This window comes from Alnus glutinosa, chromosome 1 (genome assembly GCF_958979055.1).
Source record: "Alnus glutinosa chromosome 1, dhAlnGlut1.1, whole genome shotgun sequence".
NCBI lineage: Eukaryota > Viridiplantae > Streptophyta > Magnoliopsida > Fagales > Betulaceae > Alnus > Alnus glutinosa.
The window spans coordinates 3,166,820-3,180,104 of NC_084886.1; the positions used below are offsets into that span (position 1 = coordinate 3,166,820).

A 13,285-nucleotide genomic window follows, 5' to 3' on the forward strand; every position below is an offset into this window, starting at 1 on the left:
CAAATTAACCATTAGCTTTGTAGGAGTCACATGTTAATTTTTGTGGGTCATACAAATATAATAATTAATTTCTAAAAATAATGTAAAAAAAATGCAAAAATCATTTCTCATTGCCCACAGTCCACTTCATCAGATCTGATCATCTGAACATACAACCGTAACACATGCACCATGTCAACACTAGAACAACATAAGCGTTTTGAAGTGGAACGGCGGCCCGTGTCCCTTTTGTCGATCAATAATGAAGACGAAAAGCTTGAAAAGAAATAAATCTTTCAAAGGAAAAACAAACCCCACTGTTGGGTCTGGTGTCACATACATTTATTTATTTATTTGTAAGTAAGAGTAAATTTTGAATTTTATAAAAAATTTAAAGGTATAAAGGTTATTTTCTTCGTTATGATGCTGGATTTAACTTCAAACTCTAACAGATAAGAAATATTATTAAAAATTAAAAGTTTGATACACGAAATTAAAATATTTTGAACTCTAATAAAATATTGCAAATTGAATAGAAATTTCCTACAAACTAACTAGTAAAAAATTTATTACAAACTAATTTTTAATAGTGACATTTGTTCCTTAAATGTGAGAATTATAATTTTTTTTTAATTGCATGTGCTTCTTGCATATTTTTTTAATAACTTAAATAACATTTAAATAACATATGATGCTTTTAAAAATTAATTTATATGAGTTTTTTACCGATTAGTATGTAGCAAATTTGTATCAAAATTGTTTATTAATATGCTTATTAAAAAAAAAAAAAAAAAACCCCTGAGGACCAATCAACTTACGGGACGGCGTCGGCGCGTCAAAGTTTCAATACCCGCCGTCAATTTCGGGACGGCGTTCGACGAGGCTTGATGTGTCGCGGCCTAAAACGCCGTCGTTTTCTATTGACATACTGATATTCCCAGTGACGTGTTCAAGTTTATCAAGCCTCCGTTTCCGTGATGAGAAAACCCGAGGCTACTACAGTCGCCACACGGCTCTCGTCTATATAACGCCACGTTCACATTATTTCGGACAATAACATCTCTATCAAATCAGCAATTTCTCTGCACTATTCGAAGTAATCGAGAGCAAAGAGACGGGTATTTTAGTCATTGCAACTTCATCAACCACCGAAATATCTCTCCCCCAACTGTCTTTTCAGCGGGAATCCAATCCCTCCCTACTACTCTCTTTCTCTCTTCTCTATCCACTGGCACCATGGCCGTGGTTCTCGGAAATATAGCTCTGTTACTAGACTTAGCCTTGCCTCGGACCGTAACACCGGACCGCAAGACCCGTACGGTGGCGCTCGACGTCGTATTGAACCTACCGAAGAGATCGGACCCTCACGCTCACTACCACGCTTCTGTTGCCTCCAAGAGCTTCGACTCGGACGGGGAGGCTCGGAGCCAGCGCGTCGTGGCGTCGAATTCGAAGGTTAACGGCGTGGATTTCGACGCGAGCTCGAGCGACGAGGAGGGGGATCAGGAGGAGCCGTTCGATTGGGAGAAGGAAATGCGGAGAAGAGTGAAGGAGATCGAGGAGAGGAGGGAGCTGGAGAAGAAAGCCGAGGAGTTGCAGAGCCGAGTGGAGGATGGTGAAGGCGAGGGAGAGGAAGAGACCGAGGAGGAGAAGAGGATGAGAGTGAGGAAAGAGCTCGAAAAGGTTAGCTTGTAGATCCTAATTTTTTTTTATTGCGCTTGTGATTTGTTTGGCTCCTTAGAAAATATTGGTAAAATAATCTCTCTTGCTCGGTATTAGTGGGTTTGCCTTTACATCTGGTATTGTTGTTACTGGGTATGAGAGAGGCAGGTGGCTAAGGAGCAGGCGGAGCGGAGAGCCACGGCACAGTTGATGTTCGAGTTGGGCCAAAAGGCTTATGGAAAGGGCATGTACGGACGGTCCATTGAGTTTCTCGAAGGTGCTCTTACTATCATCCCTAGGTCCACACTATTTGGTGGTGAGGTTGGTTTTAGTACCCACTGCGAAAATCTCTTTTTGGGTACGTAGGAGATGTTTGATCACTGACAATAGCCGTAAGTTTTTTTTTGTTTGATTGTGGTGTTTCCAGATTCAAATATGGCTTGCTATGGCTTATGAGGCCAATAACCGCCACGCAGATTGCATTGCTCTTTACCGGCAATTGGAGACAAAGCACCCCAGTGTCAGTATCCGGCGCCAAGCTGCTGAGCTTCGCTACATTTTGCAGGCACCCAAGCTGAAGATTTCCCAGGAGGAGATGGTTACCATTCCGCTGATTGGTTCTAGTTATGACAGGTATATTTGGTTCTTTTCATTGGGCTAATTGGTAGAATTTGATCAAGAGTCTCTGTTTCACATGCCCTGTATTATCTACCATCATTTATGGTATACAATTTATGTTATTCGAATTCTTATTGGGTTTGGCAGTGCCTAAACTGCGTACTGAAGGTACCCGAAATCCCCTTGTGCTTGCCTGTAAGGCAGTGCTCCCTCTTAGAGTCTGTCAATAGCATTCTTAGAGTGAGTCCTTGATCCATTTATAAGTCATTGTGTATGAAAGCAAAATTCTTGGTGAGTTAGCATAAAGTTAGAAATAACAAAAATTATTATGAGAGATGCAGTTTCCTGTGGGTATTAGTTTTTCCGAGATCCACATTTGTCTATGAGATTAATGTGGTTACTTGGTTTAGCCAACACCTGTACTTGTGGGCAGCCACCAGAGGCAAAACAATAGGAAGCATCAGGGACTTCAAGTGGCTCCTAAACTGATATAAACTCATTTACCAGTTACTTGGATACTACTATCACGTCTTATGGTGCACAACAAATTATTTTTTGTGGACCACAAGAAATTTGAAATCTAATCATAAGTCATATGATTATTGTCAGTACAATGACCGCACGCCGTTCACCAGAGAGAGAGTCTACAAGGAAAGGAAAATGTTAGAGAGGTTCATTGGAGTTGGATACAATGAGACCACTCTGACGCTCAAGTTAGTTGATGAGCATAGAGAGGAAATTTCAGCAGAGCCTTAGTAAGGCAAAATTAGGTGTACCCGAGTGAGTGCCCTCTCTTGCTTTATATAGGCCATTGTCCCTTGTCGTTCCACTTTAGGGTTTAGGGACTCTTGCCAAGAGTTTGTTATTGACGTGGAGATTCTCTCCCTAAATCTGTTGAGAAGAAATACTTATCAAATAAAATCTGTTGAGAAGAAATGCATGGCGTGGGAGTCAAATAGCTGAGCTGGCGGGAGTGAGGAATCAGCTGTTGGCGTTACATCATGCAGGAGTGCACTCGGATCCTTGCTGGTTGTTTGGGTTGTGGACTATCGAGCTTTCTGGGCCTTCCAATGGGTGACTAGTGAAAGCCCGTTAGTATTTAAGCCCTCCAATAGTCCCCCAATTTCCTTGAACGATTGGGTTGTTAGTCGTTCATGGTAATTTTGTCTACAAGCCTGTCGGTAGTTAGACCCTCTAATTATGATTGAATATGACGCTCTCATTGTCCACAATGGATCATTTACTTCCATGGAGTCAAAAGCTTTCTTCATATCCAACTTTAAGGCCATAAGTCCTCCATTGCCCTTTTTTCTGTTTCATGGAATGGAAAATTTCATGGGCTAGAAGCCTAGAATGGTATTGTCATGGATGGATCTATATTGAAGAAAGGCCGATTAGGTTAGGGAAATGATTGTGTGGAGAAGGGGTTTAAGAATGTTGACAAGGATTTTGGAGATGATCTTATAATTGAAATTGGTAAGGCTAATGGGTCTAAAGTAGTTAACCGAAGAAGGATTATCCACTTTAGGTATGAGAGCAATGTGGGTGTGATTGAATTCCCTAAGCATAAAATCACCCCTTAAAAAAGATTGCACCAAGGCAATGGCATTGGATTTAACAATAGGCCAGTAGCTCTTGTAAAAAAGACCTGTCATTCCATTGGGCACAGGGGCTTTGTTAGGGCCTAGTTGGGAAATGGCTTGAAAAAATTTCAATTCATTAGGGGTAACACAGCAATTCATTCTCATCGACAGTAATAACACCATTCACCAAGTTATCCAATTTGACATCCAGATACGAGTCAATAGTAGAGAATATATTACTAAAATGTTATGTGTATATTTCATATTTGATCTTTAGGGATTTATTTATTTTTATATAAGGGACTTTTTGTCCACAAAGGGACTTCACGAGGCATGATTCACAGCCAATTGACCTACCCCTTAGGGGACAATCTTTAGGGAATATTCTTCATGACTGTTTTTTCTTGTTCATCAATTGAAAATTGGCCTTAATTTAATGTCACAGTGTTGTAAGGGGTACAACAGTTTTAACTAAAAGTTTTTTACAAATTGACGCAGTAGTCCACATGACAGTTACCACATTTACAAATTAGTGTGCCAGTCCATATGACATTTAGCACGTTTGCTACTAAAATGCGAACTACTATATGACACTTATTTCATAAGATGTGGACTTTCCACGTGAATTTGTAAGAATATTATAGTAAAAGCTATAGTATACCAAGCATTTTTCTTTAATGCCATCTAGGAGCTTGGCCTTGGCCTTGCTTTTATCCCTGGGAGGTGTTTAAAATTTAAATGCATTTACTACCCGGTAATATTTCAGATTCTGATTTCTTCTGTGACTTTGAGTGTATTAAAAAGTAATTGGATGTGTTCTTTGTGTGTGAGTATTGCAGCTATGCAGGAACATGGAGTGACAAAAACAGGGACCGGGATCAGAAGAGAAGTTGGTCAACAACCAATCAGCTTCCATCATCCAAGGACTATCTGGGTGATTTTCTGGTTTGGCGACCTCCTACCGGAGTGGAGAAAAGTCAAGCTTTCTGGGCAGCTTTGACATTATGGTTGGGATTGGTTGGAGCTGCCCTCTTTCTACAAAGATGAATCATACATTGATATGTCATTGGTATTTGTCAATTCATGATGTGTTCAGTCAAAAATATAGTTTGTTATTACGTTCTTTATGTAATTTTATGCCCATTTTAATCGAGAAAATGTTGTGTGTATGAAGTAGAAATATGTATATTTCTTAGTGTTCTTATACTGCGTGTATTTCTTTCTGCTACTCTTATGAGTTCCTTCGTTACTAGCACTTCCATCCTGAGAAGTGAGAACCTCCATTGATGCACCGCTGAACTTCTTCAAAGAGGCTACCCAATTCGAGGAGGGAATTTTACATGTCATCTTTACCTATCTTGTTCTTGCACTATTTCACTTTCTTATGACCATTGAAGTCATCTTTTTCGTTGAGAAAATAGAAGATTATGAGGAGTATTGTACCTAATTCTAACCTAATACATGATGCCATTTAGAACAGTTAAAATAGAAACCGTCCCGGTAAATATAAGACTGCAAATCGTGCCTACGTGGGATTTGCTTTTATAATCTTTGACACATCCGTCCTATTTATATTTGCTTAGTTTCTACTAACCCAACGTAGATTACATTTATCACAAATTAAGTACCAAATGCACTCAAGAAATGAATAAGAAAAGAAGAGTTAGATTATTAAGTTCCATGTCTTTTATGTTAAGATCGTTTAAGTAATTAACCCCTCCATCTATAGCTTTTATCTATTTACATCCTGTTTTCCCCATATTTCTGTAGGGGCCAAAGGCTGGAACTCTATCGATGTAAATATCCTTCCTTTTTAATGTAGTATAAATCCTGAGTCCAAAAGAACCCCTCCATCACCTACTGAGATATGCATTACTACTCAGCACATTTGAGTGGTGCATCTAGTTGTTTAAGTGTCTATTTGTTGTATGTAACGGTTTCAAAACATATAATTTAAAAATATAGATAAAGAAAATGATTTTAAAAATACAGTCAAGCATTTAGTAAAATTTCGATTTTGACCTTTAGAATCATACGTTTTTTTAAATGCACCACATTGTTTATTGTCTATTGCCTATTGTGCATACCGTCAATTTTTTGAGAAATGCTACATGTATTTAAACCTTTACAAATGAACCTTATTAACTGATGTATAACTTATTCATTAGAGATTATCAAAATAATTAATAAAAATAAATGTTATGAGTACAAATGAATAACCTTCACATCATCTTAGTATATGTAGCATTTCTCCAAAAAAAAAAAAAAATTAAAACACAATTCCAAACAAAAACTTGGATATTTCCTATTTTGTTTAAAAACACGCATTAGGCTTACAAAATTGCCGGCCCAACACAGTCTTGAACCTTTTATCCAACGTCTCTTATAGCCTAGTCCACTTGGTGAAATCCTGAGTCCTCTATTATACTGGACATAGGACCACAAAATTTACTGGACCGTAAGAAGATCTCCAATGCATTATTCTGAGGCCCAAAGTTCCAAATTTCACCACTACCCCCAATCAACCCCAAACCCTAAGGGCAAACCCGTCAATCCAAGATCTCCCATCTCTCATTTCCCACATCGTCCACCCCATAAATCCCCAAACCCTACCCTTCCTGTCGTCCTCGTCTCTTGGCCGCCGAAAACCCTAAATCACACACACACGCAGAGCGAGAGAGAGGTCAAGAATGACGACTAGGTTCAAGAAGAACAGGAAGAAGAGAGGGCACGTGAGCGCCGGGCACGGGCGTATCGGGAAGCACAGGAAGCATCCGGGAGGTCGCGGTAACGCCGGAGGCATGCACCACCACCGGATCCTCTTCGACAAGTACCATCCGGGGTACTTCGGCAAGGTAGGTATGCGGTACTTCCACAGGCTCCGGAACAAGTTTTTCTGCCCCATCGTCAACGTAGACAAGCTATGGTCCCTGGTCCCCAAGGACGTGAAGGAAAAGGCCTCCAAGGACAACGCCCCCCTCATTGATGTGACCCAGTTCGGCTACTTCAAGGTCCTCGGAAAGGGCGTGTTGCCGGAGAACCTGCCCATCGTCGTCAAGGCGAAGCTCATCTCCAAAACTGCCGAGAAAAAGATCAAGGAGGCCGGTGGTGCTGTTGTTCTCACCGCTTAGGTTCCGCTGTTGCTTTTGGTTGTTAGGTTTTTTTCTTGAAATTTTGTTCTGTTTGAGAACTTCAGTTAAGACGTGTTTCGTATTATTATATTATTATCTGTTTTTAACTGAGAGATTTAAATGATGGAATTATTTTATGGTTGCTTTATGTTTTTTGCAATGGTAGAATTGAGGGTTTTCTGCTAGCTGTTATGTGATTTTGTTGTTTCACTTTATAATAAGGGTAGGCAATTTTTTTATGCTAGAAACTGAAATAATTAGGGTGGATTAATGTTTAGATGTGTTACTATTTACTTGTTTGTGCTTTTTAACTGGCCAGATTGATGGGTTCCTTCTTTGCTCTTGGTTGAAAAGGAGTGCGACTAGTGATATTGCTTTACTTTAGGATTCAGATTTTGTGTTTTGTAAGAATGCGTTTGTGAAAGCAGGGGGGCACGGCGTTTCAGATTTCACAATGTAAAATTATATTTTAGGGATTGCTTAAAGGGAATTGTGCAATCAATCTAATGCGAATAGATCGTTGTAATTTGATGAGTAGTGTTTTGTGTTGTGAGTGTTGTGACATATATGTGTGGATGCCACAATTACTTCGCAAAATAGCCCTGTGACTGTTTGCAGTGAGCAGGGCCGGGACAGTTCTCCTCAAAGTTGTGAGAGCATGAATGGGGGCTTATGCCTCCCCTGTGCGGGCTTTTTGTGAAATGGACTGAGAATGTTTGTCTCCTGCAGTTTTAACAGGCTCTTATATCCATTAAGTTGTTGCTTCCGTATGTTGCAGTGTATGCTATGTATATTTTGTCTTTGAAAGCGTCGGTGGTCTTCTATATTTGTAATGTTTTAGTGGTAAGCAATAGCTTGGTTCAGTACTTTCTCCGGAGATATATGGTGAATATGAATTTGTGCATTCTTTTGGGAAATGACTACCCATTGCAGAACTTACTTTATTTTATTACAATGGTCTTTTCTTCTAGTTCAGTGTTTGTCTTATTTGTCATCTGGAGACTGGACCTTTTGTTCTTGTTCCTGAGCTGTTGCATTTGCAATTTGTTTGTCCTGATTCCTTTTTATGTAAAGGCCTTCCTAGCCTATTGACTTAATGGGGCATTTTATCTTCAGAAATTGATTGAGGGTTCTATTGGGTTTAGGGTTTGATACTGTGATGGTTCAATATCCTGACATCAATTTGTCGGGCTTATTTCCCTGGGTAGGGGTTCCATTAAATAATCATACCGTTGAATGAGGAAAATTTTCCATTTCTTCTTAAGTCGGTTATCATGTACATTTCACATTAGTTATGGGAGAAAAATTGAAAAATATGTAGTTCTTTGATACCAAAATTATGTACGCAGAGTCATACCTCATATTTTTGTTTTCAGCTCTGTATGTTTTTGCCCATGGATGACCTTGTATCCTCTGCTTCGTGCTATTTTTGCCTTTTACCCTAGTAAGAATTTTCTTGAATTACTCATCAAAAAAAGAATTTTCTTGAAAATGATTGGATTGACCATGCTTTGGGTAATCATGGGCTTTAATGGTCAAGCATCAGCTTATTCTTCTCTTCTTTTTCAACTAGCTTTTTTTTATGCCTTTCTTTTGCACATATTGAAATCTACAGCTCTGTGCTTCTCTAAGTGATTTTATTTTTTTTTGGTGACTTTAGCTTAGGGTAGATAGTGTCGACACTAAGTATTAAATTAATTCCAAGTTGGACTTCTTTCACAGTAATTCTTTTGTTCTTATTGGCATTTGCTTATTACTTAGCTGTTGTAATCTAGATTCTTAGAAATCATATAATGGGGATGAAGCCCAATGAAAAGCTATTCTTCTGTTTGATGTGTTAGAATCGGCAATAGTGCATTGATAATTTGGCACTTCATAGGTATACTGTCCTTTGGAAATTTTATTTCATCATTTTAAAATAATTGAAACAGAGATCAAAGGGTATTTTCCTCTGATGTCAGAACTCCCTTTTCTCTTTTGTGGTAATAATAGCTAAACGAGAACAAGAAAATGTGATGCTGGTAAGGTTAGGGGTCGCCTGCCTCAGAACAAAAACAATCATGCTACAACCATGGGCATGATTGACTTGGGCTTCTCTTGAAATTCCTACACTTAGTCTAATCATAAATAAGGTCTTTGGCTTAATTAAAGAACGTCTGGATAGGGGCATTGCATCTCTTGAATGGATTCACACTTTTTCCAATTTTTATGTCACTCATTTACCTGCTCACACCTCTTGTCATAACCCTCCCATTTTGGACACTACACTTTCCCTTCCCTTCCTCCCGTGCCCCTTCTATTTTTTTGAAGAATTTTGGTCTAGGGATCTCTCTTGTGGTGTGGTTATTGATGAAGCTTGGTCTACTGCAGTTTTTAGTTCTCCTTCTTTTTGTTTAGCTAAAAAGCTCAAGCATACCAAGAAAGCCCTCAGACGTTGGAATAAACATTTCTTTGGAGATATCCGTACCAAGCTTAACTCCACCCTACATCTGCTTGATATTACTCAAGAGGCTCCTCCTTCTGATTCCAATTTAGCTCTTGAATTGCATCTCAAATATGTGATTAATGAGTACTAACATAAGAAGGAATCAATGTAGAAGAATAAATGTAACACCCCGATCTTATATTGAGAAGAGATAAATAATTCACATAGAATGAGTGATTTATAAGAGATAGATGAGGGATAAGTCCTACATTGCCTAGTTACTAAGTGAAACTGGGCTTTATAAGTGATTATAGGGAAAAATTCAAATCGACTAGTCCTTTTGAGGTGATAGCGCAAATGTGGCTAGCGCTTTTCCTTGAGTCGTCACAATTGGTATCAGAGCCACCTAATAACGCCAGGTCATGTGGTACTGGAGCACTGCATAACGTGGCCCTGAAGGGGACGTCAGGAGTTTAAGGGGACGAGTTTGTAACGCCTTGATTTCATATTGGGAAGAGATAAATAACTCACATAGAGTGAGTGATTTATAAGAGATAGATGAGTTCTAAGTCCCACATTGCCTAGTTACTAGGTGAAACTGGGCTTTATAAGTGATTTTAGGGAAAGCTTCAAATCGACTAGTCCTTTTGAGGTGATAGCACATATGTGACTAGCGCTTTTCCATGGGTCGTCACAATAAATCTAGAGAATTGTGGTTAACTTGCAAGGACCTGAACACCAGGTTTTTTCATACTAATACTCTCATCCGTCGTAAGCGGAATGCTATTGATCGGCTTTTTTCTCTAAATGTTGGTTGGATTTCTGATAAAATTGCTATTGGTAGATGTTTTGTCGCTCATTTCAAAGATCTCTTCACTTCTACTAATATGTTTCCTCCTACTGAGTTGCTTGATCTATTTTACTGTTCTATTTTAGATGATGATAACTTTTTGCTATGTGCTATTCCCACAGAATTTGAAATTTATACAGCTCTAGCTAGTCTGAGACTTTTAAAGGCCCCTGGCCTAGATGGTTTCACTGCCTTAATTTATATGAAGTATTGGGATATTATCAAGCATAAAATTCTGAATGTTGTCGGAAATTTTTTCAAACACAATCAACTTCTGAGGGAACAGAACCACACGTTCTTAGCTTTAATTTCAAAAAAGATGGGTGCTTCTTCTGTTCAACATTTTCGCCTTATCAATCTATGCAATATCATCTACAAGATTATCTTCAAGTTGCTTGCCAACAGGCTCAAGCCTCTTCTTTCTAACATTATTTCTCATTTTCAGACTGTTTTTGTTTCTAATCGCCTTATTCAGGACAACTCTATATTGGCTCATAAGATGCTGCATAACCTCAAATCTAAGAGAGGATGAGGTGGTCTTATGGCTGTTAATATTGATATAGAAAATGCCTTTGATAAAATGGAATGGACTTTTTTGCTGGCTATTCTTTAGAAGCTTGGGTTTCACCCCACTTGGATCAACTGGATTCGCTTATGTATCTCTACCAACTCTTTTTTTGTTTTACTGAATGGTAGCCCTTTTGGACTATTTTCTCCTTCTCGAGATCTCAGACAAGGTGACCATCTCTCACCTTTTCTCTTAATTATTGGATCAGAGGCTATTTCTAGACTCATTTACAACAGTTTGTGAAGCTTCAAAATTGCTAGGACCTGTACCCCTTTGAACCATTTTCTTTTTGCTAATGATCTGGTCATTTTCTCTTTGGCTACTTTTGGTGAAGCAGCTTTGATTAAGACTTGCTCGGATAAATATAGTAGCTGGTCGGGACAGACGGTTAATATCCAAAAATCTAATATTTTGTTCAGCAAAAGTACAACTCCTGCCACTATTTCCTCCATTCAGTCTATTCTCCCGTATGACCACACTCTAGCTTCAGCAAAACACCTAAGACTCCCTCTTCTCATTGGTAAGTCCAAATTCGCAACTTTCTCGGACATTCTGGAAAAGGTACAAGGAAAAATTGAAGGATGGCGCTCCAAAACTTTATTACAGGCTAGTAAAACAATTTTGGTTAAAGTTGTTGCCTCTGCTATTCCTTCTTATGTTATGAGTTTTTTTCTTCTCCCTAATGGTTTCTGTCACAAATTGGATAAAGTTTTCAAAAACTTTTGGTGGGGTTTTCCAAAGGATAAGTCTCGTAAGCTCTCTCTTAAATCTTGGTGTTCTTTATGCATGCCAAAGAATCAAGATGGCTTGGGATTTCAGCTCATAAAAGATGTTAACTTCTCTCTCATCTCCAAGCTTGGATGGAAACTTCTCACTAATCACAGTAGCACCTGGGTCTCCCTCTTCCAGAGCAAATACATCAAATATGGTAATCTCTTATCTTCCCCTCTTACTTTTGGCTCTTGGATTTGGAATGGTATAAAAGCGACTGTTCCTCTCATTTCTAAAGGTGCTTATTTTTTGCCCCGTAAATTTTCAAATCCTCCCATTTGGACTTCTCCCTAGATTCCCACACTTCAAGATTCCATTCTTGTTCCCTGTTTATCTTATTTAATTTCTTCATATCCTTTAGCTATTTTTGATTTTATCCTACCCTCCACCTCCCCTTAAAACTCCACTCTCTTGTTTTTTCTTTTTCACCCGTTCACTATATCAGAAATTTTGAAAATTGTCCCTTCTCCCCATCAAGATTCGGTTCTTTGGACTCCTTCAACGACCGGAGCTTCACCACAAAATCTGCCCACCATCTCTTCACTTCTTCCATCCCTCTCACCCCCTCTCCCCTTCCCAAATCTCTTTGAAAAGCTTTATGGAGATTAAATCTCAATCATTGCTTAAAATTATTATTATGGAAAATGGTTTGGAATATCATTCCTACTAAATTTTGTATTTCTCAAAATATCAATTGCACACTCCAGGACACCTCTTGTTCTCTTGTTCTTCTCCAATAGATTCCATTCTCCATCTCTTTTTCTCTTGCCATATTGCTCGTGTGGTTTGGCGTCAATCTTTTTGGCCTATTGATATTGCTTTGCCTGTTCAAAATATCACAGATTGGCTACTTATTATTCTCAATCCAGCTACTATTGGTATTCCTCAGACAACTACTCATATGTTTCAAATCTTTGTTGCGGTGGCTTGTGATCAACTATGGTTCTCAAGGAATAAAGCTCATCATGATAAACTTGTGCCTAATGCCCTTGTTATGTCGGCTACTATCAACAAACTTGTCTTGGAACATCACTCCGCTTGGTCTACTACTTTGATTCGGAACCCTAAGGTTTGGCGAAAACCTAGTTCCCCCTTATACAAGGTCAATTATGATACAGCTATTCGTCTATCTTTTTTAGCTCAGGCAGCGGTTATCATAAATTCCTCTGGAGCAGTTATCAAATGCAGTTCTCTTATTAGCTCTCCATGCTTGGCCCTCTTTGGTGAAGCCAGAGCAGCTTTATTAGCTTTTCAGTTAGCTATCTCTTTGAATCTACCATCTTTTATCTTAGATGGTGATTCTCTCACAGTTACTCTGGCGCTACATAATCCAGCTATTACACAAGATTGGCGTATTGCTTCTACAATATCACAAATTCACTTCATCATCCCTCCCACTATTAGTTGGTCAGCTAGTCATGCTAACCGAAGTGCAAATTTTTGTGCTTATCACGTGGCATCCTGGGCCGCAACCAGACTTCACTCTGGTTGCATTCCCATTTCTTCTGCTCATTCAGGACCTTCTCCTACCTGTTTTGGAAAAGCTTCCTCCTCTTCTTTTTTAGTTCCTTAAGTTTGCTCTTCCCTTTTGTTTAGTTAAAAAAAAAAAAAAAAAAAAACTCAAAATCTTTTCCCTATAATAGTTAAATCAGACTAGCCTCTGGAGCATTTCTAACGGAATAATCAAATGACTCATAA

The 13,285-nt window shown here is 38.8% G+C and overlaps 2 protein-coding genes across 2 annotated transcripts; both read left to right on the forward strand.

The window, feature by feature from the left end:
* Window positions 1–1,118: 1,118 nt before the first annotated feature.
* LOC133866084 (uncharacterized) lies at window positions 1,119–5,046 on the forward strand. Its single transcript, XM_062302644.1, has 4 exons — window positions 1,119–1,662; window positions 1,810–1,962; window positions 2,069–2,274; window positions 4,682–5,046. Exons 1-4 carry the CDS (start codon window positions 1,216–1,218, stop codon window positions 4,887–4,889), a joined length of 1,014 nt encoding a protein of 337 aa, XP_062158628.1. The 5' UTR covers window positions 1,119–1,215; the 3' UTR covers window positions 4,890–5,046.
* A 1,367-nt stretch (window positions 5,047–6,413) lies between these two features.
* On the forward strand, window positions 6,414–7,121 carry LOC133866093 (large ribosomal subunit protein uL15x). The gene has a single exon (XM_062302655.1). It carries the CDS (start codon window positions 6,533–6,535, stop codon window positions 6,971–6,973), a length of 441 nt encoding a protein of 146 aa, XP_062158639.1. The 5' UTR covers window positions 6,414–6,532; the 3' UTR covers window positions 6,974–7,121.
* Window positions 7,122–13,285: the final 6,164 nt, after the last annotated feature.

What these genes read in the sequence shown, in the direction of transcription:
- LOC133866084 (XM_062302644.1), top strand. Translation starts at nt 1,216, where the DNA reads ATGGCCGTGGTTCTCGGAAATATAGCTCTGTTACTAGACTTAGCCTTG. An exon ending in CCACACTATTTGGTGGTGAG is followed by an intron (nt 1,963 to 2,068) that starts GTTGGTTTTAGT and finishes TGGTGTTTCCAG; the next exon opens with ATTCAAATATGGCTTGCTAT. An exon ending in ATTGGTTCTAGTTATGACAG is followed by an intron (nt 2,275 to 4,681) that starts GTATATTTGGTT and finishes TGAGTATTGCAG; the next exon opens with CTATGCAGGAACATGGAGTG.
- LOC133866093 (XM_062302655.1), top strand. Translation starts at nt 6,533, where the DNA reads ATGACGACTAGGTTCAAGAAGAACAGGAAGAAGAGAGGGCACGTGAGC.